The 17,373-nt window shown below is 48.3% G+C and overlaps 1 protein-coding gene across 11 annotated transcripts in view; it reads right to left on the bottom strand.

The window, feature by feature from the left end:
• Nucleotides 1–1,380: 1,380 nt before the first annotated feature.
• LOC116437141 (butyrophilin subfamily 3 member A1-like) overlaps nucleotides 1,381–17,373 on the bottom strand; it is a 37,408-nt gene continuing 21,415 nt past the window's right edge. For 5 of the 11 annotated variants that reach the window (XM_032094707.1, XM_032094711.1, XM_032094716.1 and 2 more), the window contains 6 exons: nucleotides 17,263–17,367; nucleotides 11,878–11,910; nucleotides 5,304–5,471; nucleotides 4,795–4,962; nucleotides 3,162–3,212; nucleotides 1,381–2,215 (listed from right to left, as the gene is read on the bottom strand). In XM_032094707.1, the coding sequence (XP_031950598.1) occupies nucleotides 1,677–2,215; nucleotides 3,162–3,212; nucleotides 4,795–4,962; nucleotides 5,304–5,471; nucleotides 11,878–11,910; nucleotides 17,263–17,367 (1,064 nt within the window). In that variant the 3' untranslated portion in view covers nucleotides 1,381–1,676. The other 6 variants (XM_032094709.1, XM_032094708.1, XM_032094713.1 and 3 more) reach the window with 6 other exon arrangements.

Genomic DNA, 17,373 nt, shown 5'->3' with positions numbered 1-17,373 from the left:
GGACAGATCCTGCTATCAACAGTAAGTGTTGTTTTGCTCAGGAGAGAGGATATAGGGGGTACACACCATGGGGTACCCTGTGCTTTTACCTGTGGGATCACAGAGAAGAAATGAGGAACTGGGATGGAAAATCTTCCTCAGCCCCAGAGGCATGAGTGTGTGAATTGCAGGAAAACCAGTCACGGATGAGGTTCTTCCAGGAAAGCTGCTGCTCCAGTCTCCAGTTGGCAGATCTCCAGACAGAGTGGGCAGGCTGATCTTACTTGTGACCCCATCAAAAGCAATTCTAAGCTGTTTTTACAAGAAGTGAGTGAGGAATCCTATGATCAGGGCTAGGGGGCCCTGCATCCAGCCAGGTGGAGGAGAGAGATGGCTGGGTTTGCCAGAGTGTGTGGATCTGTACCCCCACGGGACTCCAAGGCTCCAACTGACAGTGGGGGACAGGGGACTCCAATGCCATCAGGCTGTAAAGGCACACAACCCATCTGTATTTCAGGAGGAACAGGGGCATCCCAACAGTGACTCCCTTTGAGGCTGGAATCAGCCTGACTGGGAAGGAGTGGCCAAAGCACCCCACTGGACTGGGTCAGAGCTGTGCAAGCCTGGCTGCTTGGTGATATTCAAAAAATCCAGGACATCTGCACCAATATACACAGAGGTTCAGAGTTAATATCTTCCAAAGAACAGTTCCTCTTTTATGATTGGATAATAATTTCCATACAAGTTATGTAACCCCAGCAAAGCTCTACATATGCTCAGGGGAAGTCTTCACTTGGGCAGGACCTTTTTGATCTGCAGTAGTGATTTTTAGTATTATACTGAAGATGGTCTGGGTGTAGGATATATGGACCTTGGGGCTTTTGCTAAGTTGACAATAAATGTGTGGACAAACACCAACATCCTGATGTCGTACATCATTGAAGAGATTTAGTTCCAGGATGTCCTTGGTTAAGGGTTGCAGCTGCTGCCTCTTCTACTGACATACAACATCTTGATTTACTACATCCTTAAAGAGGAGTTAGTTCCAAGATGTCCATGAGGGAGGTCTAAGGGATGCAGCTGCTGTCTCTTCCACTGATTGAGTTTCTTTTCTAACCAAATATGCCTGAAAATAGACAAAGATCTTATATTAAGGAATGCCCTGACTTTAGAAAATTTTGACATTGTAACACAGGAGGTTCCCTCTGAATACCAGGAAATACTTTATTACTTGAGGGTGACAAAGCCCAGGTAAGAGTTCCCAGAGAGACTGTGGAGTCTCCACCCTTGGAGATATTCCACATCCATGTGGACATGTGTGGTTGGTTGATTTTGGATGGCTGCCACATGCCCAGAAAGATGCTCTGTGACTGTCCCTCCCCAAGAAAATGACAACTCACACACCAGCAGGAAAAGGAGAATAATTTTTCAGAAAAAATGACCTTCCAGGTAAAGAAGTATTTCATGATATGAGGAAAGAACATTTCTTTTTCTTGACAACATAACGTTTCCCTAAAAAAAAAATTCATTCTGATACATAATGTAAAAAATTCAGAGCTGACGTCCATAACAGATCACTACCTTAGGTCGGGAGACAAATTGGCAGCAGCCTGATTACAATGCATACATTGATCACGGCCTGTACATTGTTGACATTTGAAATGCAGAGTGACCTATCCATCATCATCATCAAACTCCTACACGATTAAGAGAGGCTCAGGTTCATGCTCTGAAGTAGCTGGGCCTGTGGAGAGGAAGGGAATGAACTTCCCTTCCTGGCTGCTGCCATCAGCAATGTTAAAAGTGTAGAGAGTTGCTCCCGTACGGGCATTGTAAAATCTCAGCTTCTTGGCTGGGATGTTCAGGAAGATCCCAATCTTGTGCAAGTGCCCACTCACACTCAGACGGGTCCAACGATCTGTGTAGGCCCAACAGTCTCGTCCATCTGCCAACCCTATGGCCCAGAAGCCATTCTGAGGGCACAGAGTCAATGGCCCTTTGCGAGTCACAGATTCCCGGGCAATACCCAAGGCCCAGCTCCTTCTTCTCCCAACAGACACTTCCCAGTAGTGTTTCCCAGATGTGTATCCTTCCTTTGCCAGCACAAACAGATGGGAATCAAATCTTTTCTCATTGCTGGGAACTTGTCTGATGACACCAGTATCTTTCACTTTCTGTCCATCTGCAGAGATTTCCAATCTGGGATGAGCCGTGTCAGCATCCAGGGTGACATCCCCTGCAATGGTCAGGTCAGGCCATGAGGAGCAGAAAACACAAGCTCAGCTTTTCTGAGCCTTTCCCTTCTGTGCCCTCAGCCCCCTCTCATTTGTCCTTCCCCCTTCCACACTCAGGAGCACTCAGCAGCTTCAGGGCACATTGAGCTTCTCCCTCCTCTCCCCTCCCGTCCCTTCCTCTCCCCTCCCACCATGTCCCTTCCTTGGGCTGCTGCCAGAGAGAGTGGCAGCCTGCAGGCACCAAATGCCAGGCACTGCTCCAGTGCTGCTGGGACTGCAGCAGGCAGCTCCAGGGAGGAGGCTGTGGGGCCAAACCCCCTCTCCCTCCATCTCTGCATTGCTGGGGGGTGTCCAGAGGACAAGGAGCAGGACTTGACAGCATCTGGAATGAGGTTTGGGTGTCAGGATTAACTCCTTGGCAAAGTCTGAAGGGGATTTTCCAGCTTTAAGCAGTTTCTCCTCACTAACAGGAGAGCACCAGTGTGGGATATTGCTTGCACATGGATTAGAGTGGAAGAGTGATCTGCAGTGCCACAAGGATAAGGGAATGTTTCTTGCCTCAGCTTTTCATGCTCATCAGGGGATGGGGTGAACCCCTGCCAGAACTTGAGCAATGTGCAATGTCATGAACTGAGCTCCTCTAGCTCAGCTCAGGTTGAAAGGAGAAAGAGCTGCTCCTGCCATGGAGCAAGATCAGGTCCAGAGACTTTTCCTGAGAGCCCCAAGAGGCCAAAGCAGGAGTGGGAGCCGGGGCTGCAGTGGCCACTGCAAGCCGGCTGTGCCTGCTCCCCACAGCTGAGAGGGCTCCTGACAAGCACAGGCAAGGCCTTGGGCAGCACATGGCAGTGAAAAAAGTCATCAAACCACCCTTCCCTGAGTGTGTTCTTCTCCAAACAGCTCTCCGAGCTCTCTGTTTTTCAGAGCTGTACTCAGGCTCTGAGGTCTCACCTCCATCATCTCCCCTGTGCTTACCTTTGTAGGACTCTACTTTGGAAAGTTCTGTGGGAAAAAGAGAAAAGCAGACAATGAGGGGATTTATCAAGATTTGCTGGGCCCACGTGTGCTCAGACACAACCCAAGCTGTTGTGGCCAAAAGGATGAGGTTCCAGTAACACACTTGATGTCTAAGTTGGGGAAAGACCTCAAGCAGTCCCAGGCCATTCTCCAAAGGGAGCAAAGCCGGTGGCACTGGGGTGCTCGATCCTTTGGCAGCAAGAACTCCAACCAGCCCTGAAATCCAGGCAGGAATCCTTGAGGAGAAGGAAGAAATTAATCTCCCTGCTGGTGGCAGGGAAGAAAGGATAGGGAACAAGGGAGATGAATTTCCATGGAGAAGACCTCTCTGGTTTGCCCTACACTGGGAGGAACTGTAGCTTCAGGACTCTTCAATGCTCCCATCTGCTGTAGGGATGCACCTTCCCCAGCACAGCCCAGCTGCTGCCTGAGTATCTCCTGGTGCCAGCTGACATTTCCCCGGGGCAACACTCCCAGACTGATCTAAAATCTGCTCACTGCCCATAGTAATTTCCAACTTCTAAATCTGGAAGCATAGATCCAAAGAGAGATGGCCAACTCTCTGCTCTACATGACACTGAGGCCCCACCCCACTCCCCTACTCTACCATGGCACACACACACACACACACACACTCTCTCTCTTAGCCACTTCTAGTCACATTTTTAAGAACCTCCAAGAGAAAACAGTTAATCAGTGTGTCTAATAATTTTGTTTCCCAGGCATGGGGCCCGTGGCTCCAGTTTTCTCCCTCGGAGGTCCAAGGAGGAATAAAACCTGCTGTGAGATGAGCTCGGCTTCTCCTTCCTTCCCAAATGGGAAAGACATACCAGAGTAATGACCAGATCATGGACTACAAAGGAGAAGGGGCCCCTGGGAACCAAAGGTGACTTTCCTGCACCAGTTACCCATGGAGACACTTGTCAGGTTGATTTGGCACTCCTGAGCCAGGGAAAGGGCAACAGGGCTTGCCCAAGGCCTGAGGCCTTACATTTCATCTGGGGCTCTCACACTCCTGTGGTCCTTCCCTCCCTGCAGTGTCCAACTCCCAGGGCTCTGGGGCACGTGGGCTCTGGAAAGAGGACAACAAACACCCTCCCACCTCAACAGAACTGGTTTGGATGGATTGACTGCTGGAGGGCTGTGGAAAGAGCACAGGACCTGTGAGTTTTCCAAAGGGCTTGGCAAAGGCCTGATGGGCAGGATGGAAGGTTGGGATTGTCCTCCTCCAAACTGTCCAAACAGCATCCATGAGCTGTGAGAGACACCCCTCTGTTGTGAGGAAGGTGAGTGTGTAGGAGGATGTGCAGATGGACACCTTTTGCACATCTCAGGTCATGGAGAGCCCATGGTACACACTCCCTTCAAAGACAAGGGAGAGAAGAGCCACCTGCAGTCCCCACCTCACTGTTCAGGTGTCTCTGGGTGGGACAGAAAAGCTACTCATCCAGGAAAGTCTGTCCCTCTCCATCCTTTCTGAGGAGCTGTGGAGGACACTGGATGATTTCCCTGTAGATCAGCTTTTGCCTAGAGAGATGGAGGTCTGCTGGGGAATGACCCTGCTCACCTTGTTTGTTCTCCAGCTCTGTTCTGAGGAGCTGTAGGTCACGCTGCGTGGACATCTGCATATTATGGAGAATTTGCTGGAGATTTTGCAGTTGATGGGAGATCTGCTGAAGATCCTTCTGCCACGTGGATTCCAGGATCATTGTGGCATTTCCTTCCTCTGTCATTCCTGTGAAATAGACCGGTGTCACTGAGGCAATGATTTTGCCTCCCGTAAATAACATCTTGTCCCACTAATGACATGGGGCCTTTCCTGTCAGAAAGGACCAAGAAGATGCTGTCCTTTCACTCCCTTCAATGATGAGGGAGAGCAGAGGAACCTTGAGCACCTTCAGTTGCCATCTCAGCATCAAAAGTGTTCCACATACCTGGGTCATAAGAGCTGCTCCCAAGGAAATTCTGCTTACAGTACCCACTTTGAGGAGAGAAAAAGCTCACAGGATGGTTTGCCTGTACAGCAGTGTTTCCCTTCAGAGAGATGAAGGCCTGCTTAAGAATGGTCCTGCTCACCTCGTTTGTTCTCCAGATCTGTTCTGATCATCAGAAGGTCACGCTCTGTTGACTCCTGCATATTCTGGAAAGCTTGTATCAGAGTCTGAATTTGTTGGGACAGTTGCTTGAGGTCCTTCTCTAGCCTGGATTCCAGGGCCTGGGAGATATTTGCCTCCTCTGTCTTTCCTGTGAAGAGAGAATGTGGAATATGGGGTTATATTTCTTAAAGTGGTTGAGGTTTATGCTCACCAGAAGGCCCTGTGAGAAAGGCACAGCTGCTGGGCGGCTGGGAGTTGGGCGAGGGGTGAGAGGCAGTCGCAAGTGAGGAGAGAGTCAGTTGAGTGACAATTGGCAGAGGGACTGTGATTGGCTGGAGGAACACATGGCCAGCATATGAACGGGAAGCTGATTGGGTAATAGGATGCATGGACAGCAGCACGGGAGCTCTGCCAGCCAATGGGTGCCCTTCTGCTGTCAGGTTCTGTTAGGCTTTGGTTTGGTTTCGGTTGAGATTAAGGGTATAAGGAGGGGGTGATTTTTGGCAATAAACGGATCTTCTTGGGACATACAAGGGGGTCTGTCATCTTTGTTCCTCCCTGCTACTAATGGCTGGCTCGGATCGGGACCGATAAAAGCGGTGAAGGGTGTGTACCACTCCGGTAGCAATTTCCACTGTGTTAGGAATTGGTCAGCTGGGAAGAGTTCGGGGAAGGAACTCAAGGAATTCAAGTGCGCACACCTCACCTATCAGGTGAGTAAGCAGTGGAAGCAGTATGGGAGGTGGAATATCCCTGGAACAAAGAAGGAGCTTGGACCTGTTATGGTGGCTCCTACATCTGCAAACTACTGATATTGATGATGCGAAATTAAGCACCCTGCTGGACTGGGCGTCCAATCACGTTAAAGATTTTCCCTTTAGTGGGCCCCTTCAATCAGAAGCCTCGAAAGCAGTAGGGCAGAGACTTTTTGATATTGCCAGGAACAACGATGCCGAAGCTTGTGGGCACCTCGCTACATGGGGAACAATCATGGCGGCCTTTAAGGGAAGTTGCGTGGACATTGGCCATTACGCAGCTTCAGAAGCCGATTCCCCTGAGCCCTCAGCACCACCAGAACCCATATCCGATGCATCAGGCTACCCCGAGATTAACCCATCCCCTACAGAATTGCCTTACCCCGATAAAAATCCCTACGCGGTTGGCCCCCTCGGCGTGCAACTCCCTGGTTGTGAGCAAGCATCGGACTTACTTCCTGCCCAGAATGATGACATTGTAACCCAGTGTTGGCAGAAGTGTAGGGAAGCTGTGATGAAGGAGGGCGACCTGGCAGTCATTATGGCTCGTCCGGTTATATATGCACTGAACCAACTCCTGGCCTACAGGGAACTAGACTATAAAGTAATCAAAGAACTGAGGACGCTAATAAAGGAAAGCGGCATATCCTCCTGTCACATCCTAAGTTAGCTAGAGTCCATAAGTACCACATACGTCCTCATTTCCTAATGACTGGAAAAGCATAATGAGAATGATCTTAACAATGATGCAATTTTCAGTCTGGCTCACCGACTGCCTTGAGCTGTGTACTACCCAGGCAGAAGGGCTGTGAGACAGAAATCCACCTATCATTGCCGCGCAGCTGACCGGAGAGGGTCTGTATGCAGTCCCTACAGCACAGACGCGTGACGTATATGGTACCATCACCAACCTATCCCTGCAAGCCCTGCTGTGACTCCCGGGGACGGGTATCGATGCTAACGTGTCTTTTGCTAAGATTTTACAGGGTCTGGCGGATTCGTTTGTACAGTTCCTGGACAGACTGCAGCCATGCTCTCCTGGCAAGCTGATAACGATGAGGCCAGAGCTATTCTGTTGTGGCAGCTTGCTTTCATAAATGTGAATGAAGACTGTAGAAAAGCATTGCTTGTTGTTCGTAACCCGCACACTTGTGACATAGCAGATATGGTTAGAGCATGCCAAAATGTGTGTTTTGCCACTCATCATACTAACTCTCTGGCCGTGGCTTTAGCCGTGCACTTCCGGGTTCTGGACACATGGGCAGGAGGTTGTTTTAACTGTGGGTCAACTGATCATTTTAAAAGGGATTGCCCTTGACAAGGGGACGGGATAAAAATACCACCTAGAGATTGTGCCCAGTGTGGAAGAGGGAGCATACTGATTGCTGTTCACGGCACGCTGTAAAAGGGAAAGCTATACAACTGGGAAACTTTTGGCAGGGGGCAAGCCCGTGCACCCCGCAGAATCAAAGAAATGCGAGGCAAAATATTTGGCAAGCAAGCTCCTGCCTGCAACTGCAGGCAGTGCAGGGCTGGACCTGGCCTCCAGAGAGTCAGTAACTCTCATGACATCTTCATTGCACCTAGTTCCTCCTGGAGTGTGGGGATCCCTTGGTAATAATATGCATGCTTTGCTGATAGGGCGTTCCTCTGCCACCAAACTGGGGCTTTTTGTGCTACCTGGAGTTACTGATTCGGATTATGAAGGTGAAATACAAATTATGCTATGGACTCCCGTGCCACCCTGCTTTATACCTGCAGGTCAACACATTGCACAACTTGTTCCTTTTTCCAACAAAACAAAAGCACCAAATTGGGGCTTTTTGTGCTACCTGGAGTTACTGATTCAGATTATGAAGGTGAAATACAAATGATGCTATGGACTCCCGTGCCACCCTGCAGGTCAACACATTGCACAGCTTATTCCTTTTTCCAACAAAACCCCTAGTGGTAAGGGTAAACATGGCACAAGTAACTTTGGTAGCACAGGTCAGCCACAGGTTTTCTGGACAAGCTCCATTGCAACAGTTCAGCCAACCTTGATATGCAGTATAGATGGTAAAAAAATTAAAGGGCTTGTTGATACCGGAGCTGATGTCTCTATGATTTAAAGCAGTGAATGGCCTAATAATTGGCCCACAATCAGCCCCACATCAACCCTAATTGGGGTGGGAAGAATGCAGCACCCTAGACAAATCGCTCACCTTCGGCTTGTCCTTGGCCCTGAAGGGCAAACTGCCCTTCAGTTGCCCCATTCATTGCCTCTATACCGTGTACATTATGGGGAAGAGATGTTCTGGGACAATTTGGAACCATCATACAAATAGACTCAACCTCACCAAAAAAACCTTTTTCATAGGGGCCATTGATCAGCCATTCCGAAATCAAATATTGGACATATGTAAACTCACATGGTGAACTGAGGACCCTGTATGGGTCGACCAATGGCCCCTGAGAAGGGAACGGCTAGAAAACTTAAACAGCTTGTAGAAGAACAATTGTCTTTAGGCCATATTTTTCCATCTTCTAGCCCTTGGAACATCCCTGTGTTCTGTATACCTAAGAAAAATGGCAAATGGCGATTATTGCGTGATTTACGGGCAGTAAATGCAGTCATTGAACCTATGGGTACTCTGCAACCTGGGCTTCCATTGATGCCATGAAGATTTTTTGCCTTTTCTTTTATACCCCGTTATACCTTTTTTGCAACTTCTGTACTCTTAGTGCTTTTTGCCTACATTCTTGGACTTGTCTATCAAGCTGAGAGACTAAACATTTTAGAAGCTTTGTAGCTAGGGATCAGTGTGCCCCAGACCCCAAGGTTCTCTCCAGAACACATTCTGTAAACTAAGATAGAACCATCCAGGGGGAGGCTCCTTGAGGAGGGGGGCTCACTCGAGCCTCTCACTGGGAAATTTTTGATAGATATGCTAATTAGTAAAACCTGTAATGTTCTACCCGATCTTTTGGGGGTGTGCATTGCGTGGTGTGCATTGAGGTGCATTCGACCTGGACGTAGTGCACCTAAGGATCTTTAAAATAAATACCAAGGAAAAATCCCTTTTCCCCTTCTAACCGTGTATGACTCTCGATTTTAAGACCAGGAAAAGGCATCAGGCATTAGGGATTCCAGGCAGAGCCAAAAATGCACCAGTGGAAATAAAATTGAAACCAGGAACTAATCCCATTATAATTAAACAGTATCCCTTGAAATTAGAGGATCGGAAAGGGACAAAAGAAATAATTGACAGCTTTTTGAAATTTGGATTTTTAATAGAATATGAGTCAGAGTATAACACTTCTATTCGGCCTGTGAAGAAACCAGACGGTAAGAGTTATAGATTAGTGCAAGATTTGAGAGCAATAAATAAAATTGTTGAGGATTTATATCTGGTGGTAGCAAATCCATACACCCTGCTAACAAAGTTAAAAGACAGCCAGGTGTGGTTTACTGTACTGGATCTAAAGGATGCTGTTTTCTGCCTAGCCCTAGACAAAGGTAGTCAGAAGGTATTTGCTTTTGAATGGGAGAATCCTGATACAAGATGAAAAACCCAGTGTTACCCAAGGTTTAAAAAATAGCCCAACCATCTTCAGAAATCAGCTGTCTCAGGACCTCGAGGGATGGGACACCCCCACAGAGAGGGAGACTCCATTGCAGTTATGTGGATAATCTTCTCATAGCCACTGAGATAGAAGAAGACTGCATGCAATGGATGGTGCGTCTGCTAAATTTTCTGGGACTTAAGGGGTACAGAGCGTCTCAACAGAAAGCCCAGGTGATCCAGCCCCAGGTTACTTACCTCAGATTCAAGATTTCGTGAGGACAACGAGAACTCGTAAGGGAGAAGAAAGAAGCAATTTGCCGGACCCCAAGGCCCGAAATGGTAAAGGAACTCAGAACCATTTTAGGCGTGAGAGGATGGTGCAGATTATGGATCTGTAGCTATGGACTTCTAGTAAAACCATTAAACAAACTGGTAAAGGATAATTAAAAACATTTGAACTTGACAGGAAAGGCAAAAAGGGCATTGGAACAACTCAAGAAAGAACTCATGAGTGCCCCTGCCCTTGGCCTCCCGGATGTGTCAAAACCATTCTGGCTGTTCTCCCATGGAAGACAGTGCATAGCCCTGGAAGTACTAGCCCAGCAGCTAGGATGATACCAAAGCGTGGTCACTTACTTCTGCAAACAATTGGATGAGGTAAGCAAGGGTTGGCCAGGATGCCTGTGGGCTGTTACAGCAGTTGTTCTTAACATTCAAGAGGTCTGCAAATTCACTATGGGCCAGAAAATGGCTCTGTTAGTCTCTCACACAGTCTCTGGAGTGCTGGAGCAGAAAGGGAGCCACTGGCTTTCCCCCTCTCGATTCCTAAAATACCAAGCTACACTAGTAGAACAAGATGATAATATCGTGACTACTAATATTGTGAACCCAACATCTTTTCTCAGTGAGGCTACAGCTACATTAGAACCTGTGGCCAACGACTACCTGGAAACCACAACTCCAGCAGACCTGATCTGAAGGAAGAACTTCTGGAGGGTGCTGTGGACTCTTGGTTCACAGACAAAAGCAGCTTTTTAAAATCAGGGACTCGTAAAGCAAGGTATGCAGTGACCACTGCCAACAACGTAATCCAAGCAAAACCATTACCTGCAGGGACATCTGCTCAGAAGGCAGAGATAATTGCCTTAATACAATCCCTAGAGCTGGCAAAAGGAAAAAGAATCAACATATGGACTGACCCCAAGTATGCATTTGGGGTAGTACACGCTCACGGTGCTGTCTGAAAGGACAGGGGATTGCTTACAGAAAATCAAACATGCTGAAGAAATTCTGCATCTATTGGAAGCTGTAAACTTACTGGAACAAGTGGCAATCGTTCACTGTAGAGGCCACCAAAAGGCTAACACTGAACAGGAATTAGGAAACATTGGTAGACCATGAGGCCAAACAGGCCGCAGAAGGGGCTCAGACTGAGGCATTAGCTTTGATACCAGTCAGTTAAACCCAGCGCAGAGGTAGGACACCAGTACTCAAAAGAGGATATAAAGTTAGTGGAGGACTTAGAAGTAAAGAAGGAAGGAACAGTGTTTGTGACAACCTGACAGTCTTGTCCTCCTACCCTCACACATATTGTGGACTGTAGTCCTATAGGAATGTAACAAAACTCGTTGGGGAGCAGATGCTTTGTATACAGATTTGACTAAAGGGATAATAGGCCATAATCTGTATACCATTACCAAACAAGTCACTCAGCAGTGTGAAATTGGCCAGAGGAATAACCCAAGCACTACAAATAGAATACAAATTGGGACAACTGGGAAAGGAAATATACCAGGCCAACAGTGGCAAACGGACTTTTCTGAGCTCCCAAGAAAAGGGGGGTACAAATACCTATTGGTATTGACAGATACTTTCTCTGGGTGGCTGGAAGCTTTTCCATGCAGAGGAAATAAATCTAGAGAAGTTACTACAATGCAGAGCTCAATGCAATACCTCCTGTGGATTTGAAGAGATCTGGACCAAACTTACTTCATGGTTACCCAGCTGGACTTGGTTAAAACATCTGTTGATAAGGGTCACCATAGTAATTGACTATATGTGTTTTAGTTTGCGTCGTGAATCAGTGTCACAGCTGTTGTAATGCCTTAGCTATAAAATGAAACAGAGATATGGAGAGACCAGTTCCCATCAGGAACTTAGTCTCAAGGAAAATGGGGGACTTGATACAGACAGCAGAACAGAACAGCATTTGACTCACTTGGTAAGGACAGTAGAACAGAACAACACTTACTCTTATCAAGGACAGTAGAACACAACAGCATGGCTGTGGAGAAACAAATACAGGATGCGCCTTAGGCAAAGAGAAGTCATGCAAAAGGCAAGCAGGATGCCAGCTCAGCTCTGCAAAGCTGACAAAATAGAAGTTACGCAAAACAACAATATTGCGCTTACTCAAAATCGGGGATCAAGGCACAGCCACCTAAAAAGAATACTGGATGTTGGAGACAGACCCCAAAGAACCATATAAGGACTTCCAGTAAGGGGTGTGACTATACCAGATAAAGTCAAAGGAAGTGGTGATACCTAATGAACATGTAATCAGTGTTTATGATAAAAACTTTGTTCACCCAACACTAATGACACTCAAATGGAGGAAGGATCCCCTGAGTGACCAGTGTGTTGCACTAAAGGAATGCTTGCTTCATAGAATCAGGCTGTTAAGTCAATTTCTTTGAGTCAGCCCAAAAGTTCTGATTCAAAGTCCCTGGCAGGGTATCTTTCCTTAGGCCCTCCCAGTCCCTGTGAGCCCTCCTGAATGTCTTCTGGAAAAATGGTTGCAGAGCCTGAATTTGTTGGGAGAGCTGCTGGATGTTCTTCTGCCCCATGAATTCCAGGGTCCCTGAGCTTTTTTGCCTTCCTTGGCCTTTCTGTGAAAAAACCATGTCACTGGGACACTGATACTGCTTCCTTGAAGGGGAGGTGGTCCCTTCTGCTTTGAGGATGCTCAAATCCTCTGCTTCCCTGCAGGGTATCTTCTTAAGATGCTTTGTTGTTCCTTCCCCTCTCCTCCACAGAAACCTTCATCTCAGAGGAACTAAATCTTGTGCTGAAAGGGGAACCTGGAAATGGTTTTCTTTGTGCCTTATTTCTTTAGGCAGAGAGTGGACAAGAAACACAGGCTCATTTCCCTCATGTCCTGCCTGTTTGCTAATTTCTCTCCTCCATATTTCTAGTTCCTCAGAGAATCCAAACTAATTCAGAGGCATTGGAAAAGAACTCTCTCATCCCTGGAAAGCAGGGATAGGGAATTCACATCCTGATGCACCTGTGGGCACCATTACGGATTTCTTCCCTGGCTTTCAAATCCATTTCCACCAGGAGTTTGCTCTGGGAAGGAGCCTCGGTGTCTCTCTCCTGGAGCTCCAGTCTTCCTTGTGACACAGAGATTTTTTTTCTCCTTCATGTTTTGTCTGTTGAAAGGAGTCTCAGCACCACTGTGAGCCCTTGTCAACATGGGCTTGGAGCTCCTGTGTTGCTGGTGAGGAATATTGAAAGGACCCCCCTTGCCTCATCACTCTCAAGGGCCTGGCCACTGGGAAGAGCCCAGGCCATGGCATCTTGCCTGCAGAAGAGCATTTCTGTTGCTTGTTAACTGGTGTAATAACTCAAAAAGGACAAGCTGTCTTGCAGTGAGTTATTTTGGCACCATGGGAGTAAGATTCCCAGCTGGTAAGAAACATCTTGCTGTGGATGTGAGATCTGGAATGATTAGCTGGATTTCTGACTGACAGACAATTCACTTTACAAATGATAAAAGCTACACCAAACTTTCACGAAACAGAAATCTTCTGCACATTCCCTGGAAATGTGTGGGGCTTTCTCTCCAAAGTTTGGGACACCTACTTTGCAGTTACTTCCCCGGAGGCTGAGTGAAGGATTTCTTTGTATACCATAATCATTTTGTTGGTAAGTTCATTAACTCCTAATCTATAGTGTTTCCTTTGTTAGCTTTAATATAGGTATCTTGATATTGTACATCATTTTACGTGATCTATTACTAATTCTTTTAGTTTTATATTGTGTAGTAAGTCTGATTAAGACCATTTGTCTGTTATCTCCAAGTCTGTTCAGTAAATAATTCATTTTGTAAGTAGAACTGATCTGCCATCCTTAGAATTTGCAGGACAGAATGATTTCTTAACTTTGAGCCCTTGCCAAAAATCTGAGGCTAAGGCAGGCCTTGCCTGAAGCTCCCACTCGTTCCATAACAGATGGGAAATACAACAAAGGACTTGCTGGAGGCCCTTGGAAGTGGGAATGTCTGGAGGGGTGGGATTGTTTGATCTCACTGTGCTGGCCCTTCACGCACAATAGACCTCAGGGTCTTCTTTCTAGGCAAGGATTTGTTTTCAGGCAGTGTGAGTAAGTCCTGGCACTCAGCTTCACGGAAACATTCCTACCTTTTCCCCAAGTAGGAAAGGCAATGAATTTGGCTGTGTCTGCCTGCAAGACACTTTAGGGTGAAATATGTCCACTGCTTCTCACAGGAAGTGAGAGAAGCTCACAGAGTCTCCCCCTGCTCATCTGTTGGTAGCCTGACACAAGGATGAGACTCACAGAATCATAGAATGGTTTGGGTTAGAAGACACCTTAAGGATTATCCCATTCCAACCCGAATGCCATTGACATGGACACCTCCCACCAGACCATGTTGCTCAGTGCCACATTCAGTCTGGCCTTTAAAAATGCCAGGGATGGAACAGTCACAGTTCTCTGAGCACACTGTGCCAGGGCCTCACCACCCTCACAGGGAAGAATTTCTAATCTAAATCTCACCTCCTTCATCTTATGGCTGTTCTCCCTGTTTCTGCTACTCCATGGCCTTGGAAACAGTCTCTTCATAGCCTTTTTAGAAGCCCTCTTTAGCTATGGGAGGGGGTCTAAGGTCTCCCCAGAGCCTTCCCTGCTCCAGGCAGAGGAGCCCCAACTCTCTGAGCCTGTCTCCACAGCAGAGATGTTCCAGCCCTGTGACCAACTCAGTGTCCTTCCCCTGAACTCATTCCAGGAGGTCCATGTCTTTCTTGTGCTGGGGGTCTCAGATATGGGTGCAGCACTCCAGGTGGAGTCTCACAAGAGCAGAGTGGAGGGGTAGAATCCCCTCCCTTGACCTCCTGCCCATGCTGCTTTTGATGCGGCCCAGGACACAGTTGGCTTTTGGGGCTGTGAGCACAAACTGCTGAGACATCTTGAGTTTCTCATCAACCAGTAGCCCCAAGTCCTTCTCCCCAGGGTTGCTGTCAATCCATCCTCAGTCATGCCTGTGCTTGTGCTTGGGATTGCCCTGACCCAGGTGCAGCACCTTGCACTGCACTTACCGAACTTCATGAGGCTCTTACAGGCCCAGCTCTCCAGCCTGTCCAGGTCCTCCGGATCCATCCCTTCCCTCCAGCGTGTGACTGCACCACACAGCTCAGTGTCATCAGCAAATGTGCTGAAGGCGCCTTGATCCCACTGTTCGTGTCACTGAAAAAGGGGTTAAATAGGCCAGTCCTAATACCGACCCCTGAGGAACTCCTCCTTTAGCGCTCAAGGAAAGTCGAAGGAACCCCAGAAATGATGAGATGCGTAAGCTTTCCTCTACCAAGTACATGGAATACCCTCTGCTAGAGGAGCATGTGTCTCTCCCCAAAGAGGGACATTTCTCCGACCAAAGTCACCCCAAAGGCCAGGCCTCCTTCTGTGCACTGGAAGGACTTCTGCAGGTGACGTGCTCTGGGGAGAGACCTCGACTGGCCTGGCTTCTCTGCAGTGACACATCCCATCCCAGAGGTTCCCAAGGATGGCCACAGCCAACAGCAATGGGATCCAGTTCTCTTACTCTGGGTTCCATGGACTTTCTTTTTTTCTTGGACATGGCACTTCTTGCACTCAGGTTCTGGCCATTACAGTCATATGGAAAAAAAAAAAAAAAAAAGGAAATTTAACTAAATCTTTCCCACCACATCTATGAGAACACACTGAAAATGTTTTGGGGGAGAGCATGTTACTCAGTAGCCCAAGAAACATAAGGTCCTGTGAACCAAGAGCCTGACAGCAGTGCTGGGGGTTGTTGATCAATGTATCCCACTGCTCTGATGCTCTGCTGGGCCTTGAAAGGTGCCTTGGCTGCCACAGAGTTCAAGGGCAGCACCACATGGGCTTTCACAGGGAGGTGGCTTGGGCCTCACTCTGCCCCTTCTCCTCCTGCCACCCCACATAGGGATTGTTCTGCTCCTGCCCTTCTCCCAGAACCTTCCCTGACAGCTCTCCTTCATGCCTGGAAATTCCTTAACAAGTCAATTGGGTTCTTGAGGCTTGACTTAGGACTTTGGTGTTGCCTCTGTCAGCACGTGGCAGAGCTGCTCAGGGTGGGAAGGAGCACGGGAGGTGTGTAGTGGGGTCTCGTGCTGAGAGCAGGGTCTGCTCTGAGAACCAAGCTGAGGGCTCAGAGCTTCAGCCAAAGGGGTGCTGAACACTCCTGGCATCAGAGAGGTCAGGTTTGTATCTCCCAGTGGTGCTGCAGAGAGGAACCCCCCAGCCAGGTGAGAGATACTCCAGTGTGAACCTGGTATAAGAACAGTCCAAATGGCACCAGGAGCCTCTGCCAAGGTCACCAACACGGCCTGGTCAGGTGGGCTCTGTGCCCACGTGTCCACACGTGCCCCCAGGTGTCTGTCACAGCCCCATCTGCCATGGCTTCATCAGCTGCACTTCTTCCTTCCCCTGTGTGCTTATGGTGGTCCTTCCCTGGGCATTTGTCAGCCCCTGGGGACCTCTCCAGATCCAGATGAAGCTCCATGCACAGATCTCAGAAGCTGTGAGTGGTGTGAGGTCAGGAGAGCTGTTAGGGTAGTGTCAGTCCTGCCTTGCCATGAGCAATGGTTTCCTGGGGCTGGTTTGGGCCCTTGGCCATGACACTCTGCCACAGGTTCTCCAGGCTTGGCTGGGCCCTGCTCCAGCTCCCAGCCAGGAAGGAAAACCAAGTCCGCAAATGCCCCCAGAAAGGGCTGAGCATGGCTGTGCCCTCAGACACCACAGAGCTGGAACAGCTGGCACTGGACTGAGGAAACAGGACCTGTCTCCAGCCCTGGCTGCAGAGACAGAGATCTCTGGAGAGGCCCTTGCCAAGGTGGGAGGCACCACTGGCACCCTTCGAATTCATTCCAGGAAAAGTTCCCCAATCCCATCCTCCTTCCTCCTCTTGCCTGTAAACACCATGATCCACCCAAGCTCTCACCTGCACATGGAGGCACCTCCCTTTTGCCTCTGGGTGATCGATGAGTACATGGAAAGCTTCTTGCAGGAGAGCTTAGGGTGAGGAAGGTGTAGTACTTCTGTGGTCCAGAGGGAGACTCTGTTTGATATGTCATTCTACTTATCAGACCAGTCCAAAAAAAAAAGGCTGAGAAATGCTCCTTTGTGGTCAATGGGGGAAATAAAAATCCAGAAGTGATGTGTAAAACCCTCAGCCACTTCACCTGAGCCATCTGTTCAGAGCCACCTTTCTACCAAGCACAAGGAACAGCCTCTGCCAGAGTAGGTTCTTCAGAGAACTTTTTCACAGAGATTGACCTCCCACAGCCTCACTTCTGAAAACCTCCAGGGTTCTGAGGTCCTGAGAACCAAGAGCCCTTACCTCGATACACCAGAACAGCAGCAGCAGCAGCCAATGTGAGAAGGAATAAAGTGAATACAGTCCAGAAGGCAGGGAGCCCTGGAGACACACGTGGAAAAGCATCACCTTTGA

The sequence above is a fragment of the Corvus moneduloides genome, chromosome 33, assembly GCF_009650955.1.
Source record: "Corvus moneduloides isolate bCorMon1 chromosome 33, bCorMon1.pri, whole genome shotgun sequence".
Classification (NCBI taxonomy): domain Eukaryota; kingdom Metazoa; phylum Chordata; class Aves; order Passeriformes; family Corvidae; genus Corvus; species Corvus moneduloides.
The sequence above is the reverse complement of the archived record's forward strand: the minus strand, read 5'-3'. Positions and strand labels throughout refer to the sequence as shown.